This window comes from Microcebus murinus, chromosome X (genome assembly GCF_040939455.1).
Source record: "Microcebus murinus isolate Inina chromosome X, M.murinus_Inina_mat1.0, whole genome shotgun sequence".
Lineage (NCBI taxonomy): Eukaryota > Metazoa > Chordata > Mammalia > Primates > Cheirogaleidae > Microcebus > Microcebus murinus.
The window spans coordinates 30,044,026-30,065,663 of NC_134136.1; the positions used below are offsets into that span (position 1 = coordinate 30,044,026).

General features: G+C 43.5%; 1 protein-coding gene across 3 annotated transcripts in view; it reads left to right on the forward strand.

Moving 5' to 3' along the window:
* Positions 1-2,069: 2,069 nt before the first annotated feature.
* The window catches only part of DRP2 (dystrophin related protein 2), a 46,912-nt gene continuing 27,343 nt past the window's right edge, over positions 2,070-21,638 (forward strand). For all 3 annotated transcript variants that reach the window (XM_012767409.3, XM_020285015.2, XM_020285016.2), the window contains exons 1-3: positions 2,070-2,465; positions 15,171-15,348; positions 20,018-20,181. In XM_012767409.3, coding sequence (XP_012622863.2) covers positions 15,232-15,348; positions 20,018-20,181 — 281 coding nt within the window. In that variant the 5' untranslated portion in view covers positions 2,070-2,465; positions 15,171-15,231. The remainder of the gene's footprint in view (positions 2,466-15,170; positions 15,349-20,017; positions 20,182-21,638) is intronic.

Consider the following 21,638-nt stretch of genomic DNA (forward strand, 5'->3'; position numbering starts at 1 on the left):
CTGGTGCCAGAGGTGAGCAGTGAGTTGGGTTCCAACATGTTTGATATGTATCTGTCACGGTTGTTCTGTGTCTGCATCAGCTCAAACAATTTCTCAGAATGTTCCCTCTGGTCTTTCTTCTAGCCAACTTCCCCCTTCAAATCGTTCCAGATCAGTTATAAAGGACTCTGGGGGCCCTAGGTCTAGATGGTGTTGATAAACTCCGTGAGCTGCCAGGATGGAGTAGGATGGGGACCAAGGTGCAGGCCTGGGTTAGGCTGGGGAGCTTAGAAATGCTCTGTTGAGTGTGTGTAGGTTGAGAAGCCAGCTGTGTTTCCAAAAGCCCCCTCAGAAATCAAAGGCCTTTTCTGTACCTGCATAGGGGCTTGGCTGCTGCTGTTTGGGCCAAACAGGAGGGGCTATCCATGCAGCTCTGAAAGCTTGATGGAGGGGACAATTGGTTCCCATTTTTCTTGTTTTAAAGAGGAGATCAGTCTTTATTTCTAACCATTTACTGAAACCAGCAGTTTACATTTTAAAAATATCATCTCAAAAGAAAAACACATATACACACTAGTTATTTCCTAGCTGAGGGTTTTCAATAATAATAATGGTGACCACAGTTAATAATAATGTATTATGTATTTTTAAATTGCCTAAAGAATATTTAATGTCCTCCCCAAAGTTAGTGAAGTGATGGATATGTTAATTAGCTGGGTTGAATCTTTCTACATTGTATACATAGTTTAAAACATCAAATTGTACCCTGTAAATATACACAATTATTTGTCAATTAAAAATAAATAATAGGCCTAGCACTCTGGGAGGCTGAGGCGGGAGGATCACTCAAGGTCAGGAATTCAAAACCAGCCTGAGCAAGAGTGAAACCCTATCTCTACTAAAAATAGAAAGAAATTAATTGGCCAACTAAAAATATATAGAAAAAATTAGCCAGGCAAGGTGGCACATGCCTGTAGTCCCAGCTACTCAGGAGGCTGAGGCAGAAGGATTGCTTGAGCCCAGGAGTTTGAGGTTGCTGTGAGCTAGGCTGACGCCACAGCATTCTGGCCCGGGCAAGGTGAGACTCTGTCTCAAAAATAAATAAATAAATAATTAATTAATAAAAAATTTCTTCATTAAAAAATCACACAAAAATAAAGAAAAAATGCAACTTCAAAAAATAATTCTCAGTCCTTTAGACACTTTGTAAACACTAGTCCAAGCTCATACGGGCCAGAATGTATTTTCTATTCTAAGATCCAGTGCTATCACAGCATATAGAGTTTTTAGAGGCCAATCAGTGAAGTTAAGCAACCTACCCTCAAACCAATCTCTTTTTCTGTCTCATACACATCCTGTTCTCAGAAATGAAGGGAGAAAAGAAAAATGTTTCTCTTATCTTTTGCCCTGGACTGGAGCTGCTGGTCTTTAAGTCTTAGTATGTTTATATAGTAGGATGGGGATGGGAGCTTTCTGACTGCTATTCGTCCACCCATTCATTCAATTTACTCATTCAACATATATCTATTAAGTAACCTACTATTTGCTGGGCACTCAGTAAAGGGATATAATCTCTATCCCGTCAATGGCTTCTCTCAAGTCTCTCAGGGTGTTTGAAGCTTGTATCTTCTTTTCTTTAACAAGAGCGATGATTAAAAGAGTAAGAGCTGGTATGGACAAGAGCAGGAGGGTGACTGAGGAGTCATTGAGGGGAGGCATGGAGGAGCTGGATTTTCTCAAATCATTCAAGGTCCATTTTGTTTCCCCCATTCGTTGAGGCTTTTTTTACATATAAAACCTAAGAGGGGCTGAAGGTGGGACTTAGGGTTAACTGGCAGACTGCCTGTGCCCAAGACTGGTACCTTGAGTACCAGTGACAATTCTAGAGCACAGTGTTTCAACCCCTAACACAGAAACTGAATCCTGGACTGGCTACCAAGGGGCCCCTGCCAGCTGCTGGCTCCAAAGTTTGTTTTGGCTCTGGGCTAGAACTGTGTAAGTTGAGGCCCAGGCTCCTTGCTCAGCTCAGCAGCTTGTATTGATCTCGGGGCTCTTTTGTCTCCTCCTCCCCAGTGGAAGCCTCTCCCCTTCTCCCCCCCATCTCTCCCTCTGCCTGTCAGGCTCTTCCGCTTTCCTCTTCTGCTTCTAATGAATTGAAATCTCCAAGAGCCGCCACGTCTCTGGTAGTTTTACAAAACTGTCCTTGCTCTTTCTGCTTCTGCCCAGTCAAGGGTATCTTTGCCTGAGGTCGGAGTGATGCTGTTAGTCCTGGCGATATGATTGCATAGCAACACGGAGCTGAGAGGGGAGGAGGAAGAGAAGGAGAAGGAGGGCAGGGAGGTGGGAGAGACAGAGGGAGAGTGTGCATACAGCAGCTGTCGGCATCCCTGTCTCCGGGACTTCTTTGCTGATTCACAGAGGCAGCCCAGCCCCAGCTTCCCAGCTTCCAGCTGCCGCCTGCTTCTCAGACCTGACGGAATCAGAAGGTAGGCCATAGATAAATTATTTCCAAGCCTCGCCCTTGTTCAGCTGGCTGAGGGGAAATGACTGAAGGAAGGGAAGCTCCAGAGGTACTGAGAGAGAGAGAGAGAGAGAGAGAGAGAGTGTGTGTGTGTGTGTGTGTGTGAGAGAGAGAGAGAGAGAGAGAGCACGCGTGCCTGCCTGCCTGCCTGCCTGCCTGCATGTGCCTTTGGGGGAAAACTTGCATTAAAAAATGCTCACAATGAAGTAGCCACTGCTTGGATTCATAAAGAATAAAAGATGCCCAGGAATAGAAACTCAAGCTAATTTGGGTAAATATGGTCTAAAAATGCATAAGAGGAAGGTCTACGGTTTGCTTCTTTGAGAAGAGAGGAGTATTTACTTATTTATTTTAGACTCTCAATGACATGCTTTTTGTCCAAGGGTAGATTTCCTGGCAGGAGGGAAGGAAAGGTGTGTAGAAAGCACTGGCTGAAAAGGGAGGAGAGAGGAAACACGGGACCTTAGAGCAGGTTCTCTGAACTCATGAGTATTCTGGCCAGCAGACAGGACACAGGAGTTCTTCCCAGAAGTAAACCAGGCTCTGACCTAAGAACCTGGGGCTGAAGGGCTCATCTAATTTCTGCATTTACTTCCTGGCTCCCTTGTTTTCCCTGTTACATTTTTCCTCCTTGTTTTCTCTCCTGGTTTCCTTTCTACCCCCAGTAATCAGGAGGCATCTCTCTACTCTTGAGAGGATAGCTTGGAGCAGTTTGAAATAGGGCTTACTTCTCCTGGAGTACAACACCCCATCTCCTGCTCTCACTGCCTTTGCCAGCATCAGGCCAAGCCCCCCAGCCTGGTAAGTGGGCCTGAGACAGTATGGGTAGTTAAGGTTTATCCTTCCTTTGGTAGGCAGGTTGAGCCGGGCCTCGTGGTGTTGGGTTCAAGCAGGTGGCAGGGCTGGGGTGGGGTGGTGTGGGGTAAAGGAGAAAGGACGCCAGCAGCAGCTGCTGCCAGCTTCCATTGAGAGCATGGTGCATGCTGTCCGGAAAAGAATGTACTTTTATGTTTTCTTTTTGATTGTTCAAAGGAACAAAAGCCTTTAAAAAGCTCTATGTCTAGTTCATCTTAACTCCTGACTTTCCCAAAGGAATCCTTGTTTCTAGATTAAAGGCCCTCAAGTAAATCACCTTTTAAAAGGCCCCATGGGAGCCACAAGCCTCAGGAAGTTTGCCCTCTAAGGTTTGGGTGGGAAGAGTGTTCCAGAGAATCTCAGGGCTTTCTAAGGAAACCCCCCTGAAAATGCAGTGGTGGAAGTGGAAGTGTTAAGTGTCCTCTCCCTGAAAGAAGACTAATCCCTTCTTTCCCTGGGTGGATAGGTCTCTGCCCTGTAGTCTTGCTTCCTGAAAACTAGCACTGGGGGATGAAGGCACATGGAAAGAGCTCCTCTTCCTGTGAGACTTGTACTTCCAGGCATTCAGCCCCAGCTAAGTAGCTCTGAGCTCTAGATCAGATCATCCTTCAACTCTGCCATCATCTAGAGGATGGGAGCATGGCTTGAAGTAGCAAACTTAGCAAAGGCCCCAAGCCAGATAAGGACAGTATATCTGGGATGCTGCCCTCCTAACCATAGATACTCAGAAGTTTCTGATGTTGGATCTGTAGCAATGCCAACCAGGATGGGGTCTCATTAATGAAGCCTGAGATGATAACCTTCAAAACTTCTCAGGGATACTCACTCAGAGGAAACCCACTCAGTGGAAATTATACTATGAAACTACATTCCTCCCTTACAAAGGATTCTAAACATACATCAGCAACTAAAATAGCAAGCAAGATAAATCCTTCTAGGACAGCATTTATGAAATCAATGTTTTATAGAACACTGTTCTGAGAGAATGTTAATGTATTCTGTTTTAAAATAAGGGTGGAGTGTGTGTGCATGCATTCTATGGTCCGATAATATTTTGGAAATGCTTCTTAACTGAATTCTCCTCTTCGAGAATCACAATGTATATAAAGCATATTAAAGGCTCTGAGAAATACTGCTGTAAATAAATCTATTTAATGTTGTTTAGTCCAGTATATCCCAAACAGATTTGACCAGGGAACAATTTTCTATATGGAAAACACTTTAGCATCTTACAGATGTGGTTTGGGGAATTGCTGCTAAAAGAAAGAAAGAAAGAAAGAAAGAGAGAAAGAGAGAGAAAGAAAGAAAGAAAGAAAGAAAGAAAGAAAGAAAGAAAGAAAGAAAGAAGGAAGGAAGGAAGGAAGGAAGGAAGGAAGGAAGGAAGGAAGGAAGGAAGGAAGGAAGGAAGGAAGGAAGGAAGGAAGGAAGAAAGAGAGAGAGAAAGAGAAGAAATAGGTACATGGATAAAACTTGTGAAATAATCTAGCCCAACGTTGCATTTTTAAACATGAAAAACCTAAGAGGTTAATCAAATTGTTCTCTTTCCCATAACTGATGAGTATCTGGGATTTTCTCCTGATTCCCAGCCCACTGTACCCAACTACTGCTTTTCTAGCAGATTCCCTCCTGTGAAACTAGTTTCTGGAAAATAAAGCAGATTTAAGGACTAATCCTTTAATTTCGAGTGTAACATTTATATTTAATATATTTTATTTAGTATTTTGTTATATACAAAAAATATCAACTTTCCTTTCAGCATGGGATTTATTGCATTATTTTAAATAATTTGTTATTAAATATTTTGTATATTCAAAAAGGTATAAAGAATAACATAGTGAAAATCAGGGTACTCACTGCCCAGCTTAAGAAGGAAACATCACCACTAGAGTTGAAACCCTCTGTCTATCTTCCTGTGATTAAAGCTCCTTCCCTCCCTCTGAAGTAACCACTATCCTGGATTTAGTGTTTATTATTCCCATGTATTTATTTATCTTTTTACAGCATGTGTATAGGTCTTTAAACAACATACACTACTGCTTTATATATTTTTGTCTTGTTCTTTTTTTTTTCTTTTTCTGATCACCTGACCTTAAGTACTACTGCTTTAGATGTTTTAAAAGTTTATGTCAGGCCGGGCGCTGTGGCTCACGCCTGTAATCCTAGCTCTTGGGAGGCCGAGGCGGGCGGATTGCTCAAGGTCAGGAGTTCGAAACCAGCCTGAGCAAGAGTGAGACCCCGTCTCTACTATAAATAGAAAGAAATTAATTGGCCAACTGATATATATATAAAAAATTAGCCGGGCATGGTGGCGCATGCCTGTAGTCCCAGCTACCCGGGAGGCTGAGGCAGAAGGATCACTCGAGCCCAGGAGTTTGAGGTTGCTGTGAGCTAGGCTGACGCCACGGCACTCACTCTAGCCTGGGCAACAAAGCGAGACTCTGTCTCAAAAAGAAAAAAAAAAAAAAAAAAGTTTATATCAATAGTATATTACATGTATTCTTCTGCAACTTGCTTTTTCTGTTCAATGTTATATTTGTGAAATGTATCCATGTTGTAACATGTGGCTCTGGTTCACTCATTTTTTTCACTATTATATATCTATTTAATGAATACACCGCACTTTATCCATTCTGCTGTTGACGGACATTTAGACTATTTTTAGTTTTGAGCTATCACAGTTAGGCTATTCTGATCATTCTCTTGTAGATATTATTTGGTGACTATTTCTTTTTTTTTTTTTTTTTTTTTTTTTTTTTTTGAGACAGAGTCTCGCTTTGTTGCCCAGGCTAGAGTGAGTGCCATGGCGTCAGCCTAGCTCACAGCAACCTCAAACTCCTGGGCTCCAGCGATCCTTCTGCCTCAGCCTCCCGAGTAGCTGGGACTACAGGCATGCGCCACCATGCCCAGCTAATTTTTTACATATATATATCAGTTGGCCAATTAATTTCTTTCTATTTATAGTAGAGACGGGGTCTCGCTCTTGCTCAGGCTGGTTTTGAACTCCTGACCTTGAGCAATCCGCCCGCCTCGGCCTCCCAAGAGCTAGGATTACAGGCGTGAGCCACCGCGCCCGGCCTGGTGACTATTTCTATTGGGTAGATATCTGCGGTAGAATTGTCCCCCGCCCCCCAGGGCGTGTGCATCGCTACCTTTGGGAGATATTGTCAAATTGCTCTCCAAAATGGTTTGCTAACTTACACTCCCACCAGCAGTGTATAAAAGTTTTAGACTTATTGCATTAATTGGCTCTTAGAATAAAATTCTCCTCCATGGGCATGCATCTCTGGTTTTTTCAGTGGAAAATAAATTTTATTTCTCAAAATTGCTTGACAGCTAACTTCTCAGGAATACATTTCCTTGTTTCCATTTGTAAATGAGGGGGTTGGCCTAGATGATCTCGTAGATCCTTTTTAGCTTGACATTCTGAGTTTCTATGATTTATTCATTAAGTGAGGTACATCTGAAAAGGAACTTTGGTTTTTGGCTACATTGCAGGAATTATTTTAGGAGCATATAACAAAGTTTGGTACCAATGAAATGTGTGTTTCCTCTCTCTTACTGCCATGCCGTCAGGTAGAAAAGCAGTGCTGTGAGAGGGAGAGTGTCCTGCAGTATCACTCTGGATTGGGGAGAGGAATCCATACCCCATGGGAAGAGGCTTTCCTTCCCACTGCCCTGTTCTTTCTAGAATTTCTCCATCTTAGAAGTCTTCCCTAATTCTTGATTTCCCTCCCAGGAATAATAAATGCTTGTTATATTTTAAAAAGGCAAAGAATATAAAGTAAAAAGGAGAAACCTCCTCATACAACTCTTCAGAAGTAGTATTGATGAACAAAAAATGTCCAAGCTTTCTTACCGCACATGCACACATATAGATTTTTTAAATTTGTTTACAAAATTGGAGTTCTACTAGAAATACTATTCTGACACTTGTTTTCTTTTACCTAAAATATATATCTTTGACATCTGTTCAAATCAGTGCATATAGATCTACCTCTTTCTTTTTAACAGCCACATAATATTCCATTGCATGAATAGCTATCGTAATAGATAACATTTGAGTATTTACTAAATGCCAGAAACTATGAATTAATTCCTTGCAACAAGGCTATGAGGTACGTCTTTGCTATCTCTGTTTTACAGATGTGGGGACTGAAACACAGTAAGGTTAGGGAGCTTGTCCAAATCTGTGCTGATAAGAGGCAAAGCCAGGATGCAAACTAGAGTGTCCTGGCTCAGAGCCCCTGCCCTTAACAATCATGCTTTGCTGCCTCTCTGACATAGTCTACTCATCAGTCCCCTATTGGTGCACATTTGAGTCAATTGCAGATTTTTGCCATTGCAAACAATACTGCAGTTGACGTCCTTGTCCGCTTCTGTAAGTCTTTCTGTAGCATAGATTCCTAGACTCCTCCAGTTTTTAGGTGGAAAGAGCTTATTCATTCATTCAAAAAATATTTATTGAGCTCTAGACACTGAGGAAGCTTCTGAGCTCAAACTAGGAGATCTGACCAGAATGTTACTTCTCAGATGCCCTAGAAAGGTCATTTAAGTGCTTTGCAGGGTTTGCTGGCCTGGTGCTTCCCCAGACTCCAGACTCACTGCATCCTGTTTGTTCTTAATTGCTTGTGTCTTTGCCTGGGTAGTGTCATAACTGAGTCAATGCTTCGGCTCCCACTTGGTGGCCCATACTCAAAAATCTCTACTTGCTAGGAGTCAGCGATTATAATGCCTCAGAGCCTGGGTTTTAGAATTTACAGAGACATCATAGTATAATGGTAAAGAACTTGTATTGTGGGATACAACTACCTGGGTACAAACCCCAGCTCCTCACCATGTGTTCTCAGAATGATTCTGTGCAAGTTACTTACTGCTTCTATGCTTCCATTTTCTTATCCACGCAATGAAGATAACAATAGTAACTACTTTATAGTGTTGTGATGAGGATTAAATGAGTTAATTATATAACTGTTTAGTTAATATATATAAAACATGGAATACAGTAAGTTTTAACTGTTATTATTTATTTGCCTAGGAAAAAGCTGCCACATCAATCTTTCCATAAAACAGTTGAAGACCTTTGTGGTGTTTTGGTGGAGAGTGGGGAAAGAGGGAGGAAGTAGCCGTTATTATTATTTATTTTTTGAGACACAGTCTCGCTCCGTCACCCTGGGTAGAGTGCAGTAGCATCATCATAGATCACTGCAACCTCAAACTCCTGGGCTAAAGTGATCCTCCTGCCTCAGCCTCTCGAGTAGCTGGGATTACTGGGACTACAGGCATGTGCCACGACACCCAGCTAATTTTTCTATTTTTAGTAGAGATGGAGTCTTGCTCTTGCTCAGGCTGGTTTTAAATTGCTGAGATTAAGCAGTCCTCCCACCTTGGCCTCCCAGAGTTCTAGGATTACATGCGTGAGCCACCACGCCCAGCTAGTAGCTGTTATTAAATAGGTAATATGTTCACATGGTTCAAAATTCAAAAAGTACAAAAGAATATTCAATAAAAAACTGTATCTCCTATTGGCAACATGGGGCTTTTGTGGCATGAGTAATAATTCTATTTCTTGACCTGGGCAGTAATTATATGGGGATTTTTTGTTATAATTTAATATACTTTACATACATGCTTTATGTGCTTTTTTGGTAAGTATATTTCTCATTTTTCTTTAAAAAGGGAGAAACTAGTGGAAAATCCCAAAGGAATGAAGAGAATTTATTCCCCTCTGTCTAGTAGCCACTCCGTTCCCTTCTCCAATGGTAACAGGTTCTTTTGTATACTTCCAAAGACATTTTGTTGCATATATAAGCACATATTTTTTTATTTTTTAATTTCAAAGTGTTATGGGAGTACAAATGTTTTTGGTTACACAGATCACTTTTGTAATGTTTGAGTCAGGGTTAGAAGTGCCCGTCACCCAGAGTGTTCATTGTTCCCATTAGGTAGGTTTTTGCTCATCCCTTCTTCCCCACTCCCCCTGCTTGCCTTTCTTTTAAAATTTACTTCCCTCTATGCACATGTGTGCTCATCAGTTAGTTCCAATTTAATACCACCTTGATGGTTTTTCTTTTTTCTTTTTACTTAAAACATATCTTAAGAGATCATTCCACATCGACACATAAAGAGTTCTTAATTCTTTTTTAAATAGCTGTATAGAATTCTGTTGTATAGATACATCATTATTCCACTAGTCCCCTAGTAATGGATATTTAATTTGCTTGCAATTTTTTGCCACTTCAAGCCTTGCTAACATTATATGTACATCATTTTACATTATTTCACTGAAATGTAAGTAGCATAGGTTCCTAGACATCTCCAATTTCTGGGTGCCTAGCACTGTGTTAAAAAATATGTGGAATATAAAGAAATACCAGGCATGGACCTTGTCCTCCATGAGCCAACAATCTTGCTTTCATGCTGGAATTCTGATATTTTCCATGTTGTTTTTAAAGCTTTTTTATCTCTGCCCAAGAGAAACAATGTCTTCTCACAAATCCTCCAGGAAGGGCATGTGTATGGCTTCTAGAACCAGGAAAAGAATATTCCTAGTGGCAAAAACCCACAGCTTAGCTGGATCCTATGGGAGAGCACAGAAGAGTTATTTCTACCCAAAAAAGCATCCTCTACACTACTCCATGTGTCCAAATCTTCCCTCTCACCTTAGCTCAAAAGCATCTCTTGCATAAATACATTCTAAATCCCTCCAAAGAGAAGTGACTACTTCCTCCTCTGTGACTTCTTATAGCATGATTTCTGTGTCCCACTGTCTTAGTCTGTTTTCTGTTGCTTATAACAGAATGTCTGAAACTGGATAATTTATAAGAAGAGGAATTTCTTTTTTTTTCTTTTTTTCTTTTTTTTTTTTTTTATAAGATTCTTCGGGCTGAGTGGAATTTATTTCTTATAGTTATGGAAGCTGAAAAGGTTAAGGGGCCACATCTGGTGGGAGCCTTCTTGCCGGTAGAAACTCTCTGAATAGTCCTGTGGCCGTGCAGGGTATGACACAGCAAGGGGGCTGAGCATGCTAACATACTAGCTCAGGTCTGTTTTCCTCCTCTTAGCCAGCCATTTGTTCCTCTCCCATGATAGCCCATTAATTCATTAATTTATGAATGGATTAATCCATTCATGAGAGCAAAACACTCATGAACCAGTCACCTCTTAAAGGCCCCACCTGTCAATACTATCACTTTGGGGATTAGATTTCAACATGAGTTTTGGAGGGGACAAATATTCAAACCATAATACTCACATAGGGTATGAATCATTTTCTCCCTTAAATTTTATTTTTTGTTATATATCTTATTTCCTACATCTGACCAGTTGGGGACCAAGTCTGATTCATCTCCAATCCTTCATATCCTCTGCTAATTAAAAGGAGGAATTGGAAAAGAATCAGTATGTGCAGGTAGTGATTTGGGGCAGGATAGAGATAGAGAGGCAGAATCTTTGTGTATAATAAAGAACACTGGCCCAGGAATGAGGAGGCTCAGGTTCACTTGTGCCTCAGCACCTTCATCTGTTTGTTTGTTTGTTTTTTATTTCAATAGATTTAGGGGTACAAGTGGTCTTTTGTTATATAGATGAATTGTGTAATGATGAAGCCTGGGCTTTTAGTGTACTCATCACCCATATAGTGTACATTGTGCCTGATGGGTTATTTTTTCATCTCTCACCCCCTCCTACTCACCCTTCCCCTTTTTGATTCTCCAAGGTCCATTATACCACTCTGTACATCCCTGCATACTCATTGTTTAGCTCTCAATTATAAGCGAAAATCTGGTGTTTGGTTTTCCATTCCTGAGTTACTTCAGTTAGGATAATGGCCTCTAGTTCTATCCAAGTTGCTACAAAAGGCATAATTTCATTCTTTGTTATGGCTGAGTCGTATTCCATGGTGTGTGTGTGTGTGTGTGTGTGTGTGTGTGTGTGTGTATGTGTACACTCATCAATGGTTGGCACTTAGGTTGAATCCATGTCTTTGCAATTGTGAATTAACAGTGCCTTCATCTGTTATATGGGATCATAATTCTGGGTGGGATAACCTTACCAGGTTGTGGTGAGGATTATGAAAGATAGCACAACAGACTACAAAAGCATGCTATACAAATACAGGGAATGATAGTGTTTTGAAGCATGGCAACTCTTTAACATTTGACAGATTAGCAAAGCAAGGCCTAGAGAGGTCAAATCACTTGAGGTCACAGTCAGGGGCAAAGTCTGAAAATAGGAGAGGATAGGTCTGTCATGTTAGGTCCTTTTCTGCCTGTGTCAGGATTAGAAGGTCTGAATTCTCTATTTCCTGGGTTTTTCTTAGTTTGTTTTGTGAAGCATCGACCTGGCATCAGGTCAGTAGAGGAATAAGAAGGAAAGAAGTTAATCTGGAGAGAAGTGAATCTCAAAAGAGGAAAAAAGAGAGAGTTCATGAAAGAAGGAAGACAAATAGCTGTTAAAAATGTGGGGGAAGGCTGGGCGTGGTGGCTCACACCTATAATCCTAGCACTCTGGGAGGCCGAGGCAGGCAGATCGCTCAAGGTCAGGAGTTCGAAACCAGCCTGAGCAAGAGTGAGACCCTGTCTCTACTAAAAAAAATAGAAAGAAATTAATTGACCAACTAGAATATATATAGAAAAAATTAACCAGGCATGGTGGTGCATGCCTTGTAGTCCCAGCTATTTGGGAGGCTGAGGCAGGAGGATTGCTTGAGCCCAGAAGTTTGAGGTTGCTGTTAACTAGGCTGATGCGATAGCACTCTAGCCGGGGCAACAAAGTGAGACTCTGTCTCAAAAAAAAAAAAAAAGTGGGGGAAAAGCTAAATATCTCTACTATTTAAGGAAATGCAGAGTAATACTCTAGATGCCATTTTCACTCACAAAGTTGGCAAATAAAATAACAATACACACTTTTGGCAAGTGTGCTTGGAAACTGGCACTTCTCATATATTGCTGATGATAGTCTAAAGTGATATAACATTTTCTAGAGCAAGTTATAAATATGTATCATATTCCTTAAATTGGTTCCATACCCTCTGATCCAGGAATTCCCTCTTCTAGCCAATTATCCTAAGGAAAGAATCACAAATATGCACAAGGATGTTCATTGCAGTCTTATTTATAAAACAGAAGAACTATAAATATGTCTAACTGTTAAAATAAATTATGGTATATCCATTCAGTAGAATACTATACAACAGTCATTATACTTAACACTTATTGAGCCATGTACTATTACGAGACACAGTGCTAAGTTATTTAAGTACATTATTCATTTTACTCATTAGAATAATTCTATGAGGACATTGTGGCTCAGAGAGGTTAACTTGTCCCAGGCCACACTGCTAATAGATTGAAGAGTGTGGATTTGACTCTAGGTTTGTCTGACACCAAAGCCCATAGCCTCAACCGCAGTGCAGTACCACCAATGCAGCTGGTAGAAATCATGTTTAAGAGGAATAGCTAATGACATTCGAAAATAACCATGATAGAATGGCAAGTACAAAAAGCAGGATACAAAATGATACATAGCATATGATGACAATTTTGTTTTAAAAGTAGATATATATTTTTTCATAGAAAAACTGTAAGGCTTCACACCTGTTACTAATGGTTATCTCTGGGTGGTAAAAGTACAGATTATATTTATTTTCATCCGTATGATTTTTTTTATTTCCCAGTTTTTCTGTAGAGAACATGCATTGCTTATGTAATCAGCAAAAATAAAAACGTTAACATAAAAAGAGGTCTGAAAGCAAGACTTTTGTAGCCTTTATGCTTATAACATGTCCATAGCAATACTTTATTTTTTATCTGAGTCATTAATTCTTTTATGGTGTTCAATCACAGAGGAGCCATCTTTTCAGCCATTCTTTGGGGAATCTCTGGGGATGGGGAGCTATGTAGCTGTGTAATCTCTAGGGACTTTAACTACAACAAAATATCCTTCAAACCACAAACTCTTGCACCATTGTTACCTATAATAGTCCCCAATTTTTGGACCATGTACCTCTGAGGAGGAGGTGAGGGTACTTAATGCAGAGTCCACAGATCTTTAAATGTATAAATGTTTTTCTCACTCTGTAAGTTCTAAAAGTACAGCTACTATTGTGGGTGTGAGTGGGTGAAGTGAAATTTTTTTTTAATCTTAAAAAAGGGCCCTTATACCTAAAATGTTGGGAACCACTGGAATAGAGTCTTAAAATGGTAGCTATTTAATCATCAGCATCAGGAAGTAAAGATGCTCAGTTCCTGCCCTTTGGATCAGGGTTTGCGTGTATTTGCCCAGCACTGAAAAAGATCACCTTTATCATTTGCAAAACATAGTCTTTGCAACCCATTCTCATCACATTTATGTACATTCACTAACTGTTAATTGGTTTATACATCTAAAATTTTTGCTCCTATCTCTCCTTTCTAAGCTTAGCTCCTAACATCCAAAGCCGAATATGTCTCAAGCATAGCTTATTATGTAACACTGCCCTCACCCCCTACCACACCAAATTTATTCTTTCTCCTTTCTTTCCTTTCTTGCTGTTGGCAACATTGTCTACCCAGCTCCCAAATTAGAAACTTTTGACTCCTTCATTTCCCTCTCCCTTCACATCCAATTGATCACCAAGCCCAATATATTAATATTTTACCTCTCCAGTGTACCTCAAAACTATGCTGTCTGCTCCATCCTCACTGCAACTGTCTGCCTATTATAACAGCTTCTCAATGGGTTCTTCCCCTGGGAGAATCACTCCACAAGGCAGGCAGAAGGCTCTTTCTAAAATGCAAATGTGGTCATGTCACTCCTTTACTTAAAATCTTCAGTGCCTCCCCACTATCTACAAGATAAAGCCTCTGCTTGTCATTCAAGGCATGGCCCAATCTGGCCACAGCCTCATTTTCCAGCCTCATCTGTTACTCCCAACAAGGCACCTACCTTGTACTCTGGTCACGCCAAACACGTTTTATTTTTTATTTTCGTGCTGTTTGGAATGTTCTTTTTTGTTTTATCTTCTCTGCCTGATGACAATCCTATTTCTCTTTCATGACTCACTTCAAGCACATTTCCTCTAGGGACACTTTTCTTGACATGACCAGATAAAACTCACCTTTCCCTCATCTGTCTCTTTATTCTAGCCTGTAAATACTTCTATTATTAATGCAAATAATGCTTTATGGCCTTTATTTTCCCCATGTTTGTTCTTTCTGTATATGAACTGCTCAGGGGTAGGCCCCATGTCTTTTTCACCTCTATCCCTTTTAAACTCTAGCCATACTGAACTCACTGTTCTCTGAACATGCTATGCCTTTATGTGACGTCCACCTTTCACAGGTGGGTCAGTCTGCCGAGAATGCCCTTCTCCCTTTCTTACCTTCTCCATGTAGGCAAACAGCTACTCATTCTTTGAGACTCATCTCAAATGAAGTCTCTCTGAAATCTGTGCACATTCTCAGGTGAAGTTAGCTGTTCCCCCATTCTGTACTCCCCTAGCCTTTTGGTCAAATCTTGATTATAGCATTTGCCACATAAGCATTTTAATTATCAGCTTACATGACTGCCTCCCCTATCCATCACTCCCACCTCCAGGCTGTGAAATCTCAGATAGCAATTCATCTTTGTGTCTTTAGCACAAAGCACTATAGGTCAACAGTAAATACTTCCTTGATCAATAATTAAATAAAGTCTTTTATGGTACATGGTGGCCCAGGTAGGTCAGTAAGCTTTGAATAGTTATTTGCATAATTGATCAAGGCACCTCTGGGTAGATGCTGGATTCATAGGCCTTTTCTAGGTCTTGATTCTAAATCTCTCCTTGATATTCTTCCAGGTGCTTAATGCTCAACAGTCGGTGCACTGCCCATCCTCACCCCCCATGAGCCTTGGTTCTGATGCAACCTATGGTCATGCAGGGATGCCCTTATACCTTCCCACGATGTCATGAGTGGCGGGCAACTGACCAGTTCCATCACAGCAGTAGCCTCCGAAGCACCTGCCCCCAGCCTCAGGTAAGATTCTGATAGTAAAAGAAAGACCTATAGAGAAATAGTGGGTGAGGGATTTGTGTGTCCTTGGGGTGCCCATGCATCCTAAGGCTCAGGGGCACTCTCTGTATACATGAAACAACTTGGAGAGTGTGAGGTAACCTTCAGGCCCATCACTTATCACTCATGAGGCCTTTTATGGGGAGCACAGGGCAAGGAAGGGCATTGGGCCGGGCAAGCCAAAGGGTCCACTGTGGCAGAGGGAGGCTGGTTCCATGTTAACTTTATAAGGGTTACAGGTCTGGAGAGGCCCTAGAAGACTGTGATCTTTCAGGGCATGGTCTAGGTAGGACAAGGCGGGACCTTTGTGTGGCTTCTCTTTGGCATACCTCACTTATTCTGCATGTATCTGTCTCCTGACATCGGCTCTTCCTCTAAGTCCCTAATCTTCCTCGCAGCTCCTAGCTCAGCCCCACTTAGAATTCCCTGAGCTTCCTACCTGCCTTTCCTCTCTCTCTCCTCCCCTAGGAGTTCTGTGGTGGCGGTGTGTGTCTGCCTGTGTATGTAGGTAGATGGGTAGAGGATGTGTAAGAGACAGTAATCTAGAGAGGGCATCCCCATTTCCTGACAATGAGGGAGGTCCAGAGAAAGTTGACTGGATAAGGGAGACACATAAGCATATTTTGGGTTGTACTGCAATGCTCTGGGCTCCAGAGGCTATGGGAGTGTGAGAAGTACTGTGTCTCTTGAAGTCTCACAGATAAGCTGCAGTGCTGAGTCACTATTAGGGGAGCAGGCAGCAGCTGAATATCCAGGTTGGAGGTAGGGAGGGAGAAAGGCAGTTGGGATGGAGAATGTGAGTGCTGGGGAGCTTGTTTTGGGGAGAATAATGAGAGAAAGTCAAGATCCAGAAAGGCATGAGGGTCAGGTCCTCTTGAGCTATTTTCTCACATCCAGCCAGAGAGAATTGCTGCCTCTAATGTATTCTCAAAGCCAGGATCAACTTTGAGTCTCCCATTAACCTATTCCTTGCCCAGAGTGGGAATTTCACAGGGTCAAGGGATTAAAAAGCCTGAATCCGTCCAAAAGGCTTGCTCCCCGCTCATTGTCCACCCCCTCCAAGCTTTACCACCTAGGCAGGAGGACCTGAGGACCTCATTTTATTATTGTGAATAGTATGAACCAACTTCTCTTTTCTGCTATGGTCCAATTTCTTTTCCTTCCCTGTGGCCTTTGTTTCAAAGGCTCAAGGGATGGGTAGAGAGCCCCTCAGTGAGAGTGGTGTGAGAAACAAGTATCTTGACCACAGAAGTAGAAGGCAATTTATCAGGAGAAGGAAAGAAAACAATTACTATGTTTTTTTGTTTGGGTTTCTTTTCTTTTCTTTTTTTTTTTTTTTGAGACAAGGTCTCTGTCACCTGGGCTAGAGTGCAGTAGTGTTATCATAGCTCACATAGCTCACTACAACTTCAAACTCCTAGGCTTAAGCGATCCTCCTTCCTCAGCCTCCTGAATAGCTGGGACTACAGGCATGCACCACCATGCCCAGCTAATTTTTTCTGTTTAGTTTTTTTGTGGTTTTTATTTTGTATTTATTTTTTTTTTTGTAGAGATGGGGGTCTTGCTTTTGCTCAGGCTAGTCTCAAACTCCTGGCCTCAAGCGATCCTCTTGCCTCGGCCTCCTGAGTAGCTGGGACTACAGATGCATGCCACCACACCCAGCTAATTTTTCCTACTTTTGATAGAGGCTAATTTTTTCTATTTTTGGTAAAGACAGGGTCTCACACTTGCTCAGTCTGGTCTCGAACTCCTGGCCTCAAGTGATCCTCCTGCCTTGGCCTCCCATAGTGCTAGGATTACAGGCGTGAGCCACTGTACCCAGCCAGTTGCTATTTGTTATTTACCTATTATGTGCCTGGCTCTGCTAGGTGGGACTTGAGAGTATGTGATGGAACTAGAAGAGGAACAACAGGGAGATGGAGAATAGTACAGGAGCCAGGTAGGAGTCTAGGAAACTAAGAAGAAGGCTGGAGGGAATGAAAGGCTAATGTGGGTAGAGCCCAACTCATCCTGGGTGCTTCCCCCAGAGCCAGGACAGCTTGGTTGTGGCTGGGTCAAAAGGGACCATTTCTAACTCTGGGGCATTCCTAGTCCAGAGGACTCTGAGACTGGCTTGAGCCCAATTATCCCAGCACAAGTGAAGCTGCGGCCCTGAGCTATAGCTACCCCCTGCTCTTGGCCTGCCATCTGCTGCCATTCCCCAGCCACCCCAGTTGGCTCCACTCCAGGCCCCCAGAAAGGGTCAGGCAGCTGTTCCAACTATTCCTGTAGGTGGGCCTCAGCATGGAAACAATGTGGAACTGTGGAAAGCCCAGAAGACTCTGTGGGAGATAAATGAGGATGGGAACAGAACCCTTTTTGGTAAAAATGAAGTATTTTCTCTCAGTGCTGAGGGGTGGGGGCCCAGCTTGTGAATGTTAACCTTTCCCCAGGCGAGTCTGCTAGAGAAGGAGAAGATTGGCCACTTCCAGGTGGGGCCCTGCCCCTTGGGCCAGTGGCTTATAGGAAGGGGCTTTCTCTAGCCCCCACCCAGGGTAGCACAGGCGGGCATGAGAGCCTCTCTGGCACCAGCTCCCTATGTGGAACTGCTGGGTTCCTGTATTCCCTCTCCTTCCCCTGCAGAGGTTCAAGGGGATGCCCATAGACCATCCATTTCCCTCTGGCCTCAGGGTACATCGAGAGGTCTGAGGGCTATGGCTCTGCCACCACTCCTCTCTGTGCCTCTCAAAGGCAGGGTCGAGCACCCCCTCATTTTCATAGTGGGCTCCAGTGAATCTCCTGGGCCCTGTACTCATCTAAGGATAATAAAATTCAGATGGATTCTGCTGCCCTGGCTTCCTGATGCTGTCATCCCATAGCTCTCTCCCCAGATGTGCCACACATATTGAGGAGACTTACTTAGTTGAAGACTAGGCTTATTTCCCAAGCCCATCCTCCTGCCAGACCTTGGGGAAATTGCTTACCAGAAGTTTATCACCAAAGTGGTTGATCCTTTCCTCCACCTCAGGGAAGGGGTGGGCCTAGAGGCAGAGTGAGCTCTTTGTGTCTTCTGTGAAAAGGGAAAATAAATCAACAGAAGCTACCCTCTGCACGCCCCTCCTCAGCACCATGGAATGCCCAGTCCCACTCCCGCCATCCCTGCCAGCCTGGGAGGGCCATCCTGGCCCTTGTGGCAGGCCCAGTTGGGAGTGAGCCGGAATTCCCCAGGGACAAAGCTCTGATTCACTGGCCAGGCCCTGACATAGCCGCCCCCTCCAGATTCCTGGGGGGTCAGTAAACAAACAGGGTGACAGCCCCCGCCTCTTGGCCTGGCTCAGCTCCACCTGCCTCACAAGTGGACTTGCTGAGAGTGTGTCAGGACTCTGCCTGCCTGCAGCTCACTAGGCACTCGCTGGGTCTGGATTCCTGCTGAGGGATAATCATGGAGCTGCCGGATCCTGCCACTGACTCCCCAGGCAGCACAGGTAGGGTCAGTGCATGGGGCCGCAGGAGTTCTGAGCTGTGCCCCCTCACTTTCCTTTCACAGTGTGGCTGTGACCTGTGGTTTTAATGGGAGGATGGATTTCCTAATTGCCTGGAGAGTCTTATGTGGGGAGGAAGTGTGGTTTGGTGGGGAGGGGAGTCTCAGCCACTAACTAGCAGGGCTGTTTTCTTTCCAAATGAAGGCAAGTGGGCAGACAGGCAGGCAGGCTGCTGTGTAGGTCTCCCTAGGCCAGGTTGGAGCAGCCAAAGCTGAGATTTCTTCTAATTCCCCATCCCTCCACCTGCTCCTGCCCCCCATGCTGTAGGTACCTACCTTCCTTAGGGCCATTTGCATAGCCACCGTTCCCCTAATCCCCACAGTTCCCCCATAGGACCTTACCAGTGCCCAGGAGAGCAAGTGATGGGCTCTGAGCCGGAGGGCCCGAGACTAGACTTTGGCAGGCCCTATGGCTTGACCTCTTGGCTGCTGACTCTGGTCAGAGTCCTTTGTTCATCTTCATGAGCAGTGCTCTTTAGGACTATGTCTAGGCTTCCTGACTGTGGTGGGAAGTGCAGGCGGGGAAGGGAGGCAGGAGACATCATGGCTGAAGTCCATTTGGGAAGTAGGACAGCTACTACTGATAGTTCTCTCTGGCCAGTCTATTTCCACTCTGAATCTTTATGAGGTAGCCCCTCAGCTTTCATTTTTAGGACAATGGGTAAACTGTGGGACCCTGAAATATGAGCCAACAGCTCACCTGGAATGCTGTAGTTGCCCCGCGTTTAGGCGGTTCTGAGCAGTTTCTTACCTAATACAAGTACTTCCAGATCCCCATCTGGGCAGTGGTCCTGGCAGAGTTCATGATACTAAGAGTAATAATAGTAGGCAGCAGTTCTGTGTGACTGACAATGAATGGAGTCTTTTTTCATCTTGCCCCCTGAACACATACACACACACACACACACACACGCACACACGCACGCACACACGCACGCACACACGCACGCACACGCACACACGCACACACACACATGCACACACAGAATGGGACTTCTGAACTCTGGAACCAGCCTTTCTCTCCCCTTGTTCACACTTGTCTCACCCTTGGCTTGGTGCAGACCTGGACGTGGCTCACTCTGGGAATCACGAGATATCTGTGTTTCTGTCCAGGTTAGAGCTGCTGTTACCACCCCTACGCCTCCTCAGGATGGTGCTGGGGTTTCCTGCCTAAGCCTAAAGCTGTTGAATGGGTCTGTTGGTGCCATCGGACCCCTAGAACCACCAGCCATGAATCTGTGTTGGAATGAAATCAAAAAGAAGTCTCACAACCTCCGGTAAGGCCTGACCCCTAGAAACAGGTGCTTTAGGGAATCGTCTTGGACAGTATTGGGCTCCTTTTGCTGCTGCAGCTTGTCATTCTCCTCTCAGCCTATGAGTATGCCTTTCTTTAGTCTCACCACCCACTACTCCCTTTCCTACTCTGGCACTTGGGAACCCTGCATTAGAAGTCAGGAGATTTGGATTTGAGCCTCAGTTTTAGGTAGTTGCATCACCTTGGATAAGTTGTTTTGAGTTCTCAGAATTGTAGCTTCCATTTTTTTTTAAAGAAAAAACATGAGTAGAGGAATAATACTTGTCCTAACTACCTCACAGTGTGTTCACAAAGATTCAGTTAAGATGTGGAAATGCTTTCTAAACTTAAAAGTGCTGATGTGCAAATGAAGGAAACAATTGCTCCCTCCTCTTCCTCTCATAGCTGTCCTCCATCTTGGTAGGTCTCATCCGTTTGCTTTCCCATCCTTCCATGCCCTCCACTCTCATCCATGAGTTATCATACCATCCATTCCTCCCCAGAGTAAGGGCCACTCACTAAGAGCTTGAAGGCAATTTCTATCTCAGTTGTTCTTTTTCCCCTACCCCTCTGTGTATATCTGCCACTTTTCCTCTCTACCCCCATCACCAAAGCCCAAACTCCTGATGGGCTCTGGTTGGGGGTGAGGCAGTGTAGAGAAGTTGAAAGAATGTAGGATCAGGAGTCAGAAAAACCTAGGTTAAAATCATAGCTCTAACAGAGACTTTAACTGTGTGACCTTTGACAAACTACTTAACCTCTCTGGGGAATAGTAAAGCCTGCCCCTTAAGGTTGTTATGAGAATTAGTTGAATCAATAATTTAGGTGAAGAGCTTGGTGGTAGGGAGGCAATGAATAAAGATACCTATTATTGTCAGCCAAAGGGAATGGGCTCGATGGCTGCACACAGCCTTGGCCAACCTCCAGCTTCCTATCATTTGGACCTCAGCTAATGGTTCATTTGGAGGGCAGAAGGAGGTAGACAGAGATGATTATACAGTAGAGATTTTTCTACTTCTATATCTCAAATCTCTAGCCAATGTTTCTGTCATCCTTTGGGTCCCTTCGCTGTTTATATTCGTATGTACCCTTGCACATGTGCGTGCCCTCATTCAACCACCCAACTTGCCGTTTCTTCCCACTGCATCCTCTCCTTCTCACAGGGTAGGCTCAGAGGAGCCTGTGTGTTGAGCACTTTGGCAGGACTTGAATTTTGCTAGGGCAAGAGGGGAACCAGATGGCTGTCACCCTTAATGCCCTTGATCAGTGTCTGACCTTCCCTGGTCTCATGCTTGGCGTGCAACTAAAGTAACTAAGGGTCCACAAAGTGGCATTTTAAGCCATTCAAGTTTGGAATGCCTCCCCATTGATGGTTCTACCCATTGGTTTTAGTACTGTACTCCATGTGGAGGTGCTTTGGGAACCTCTGTGGGTGGGCAA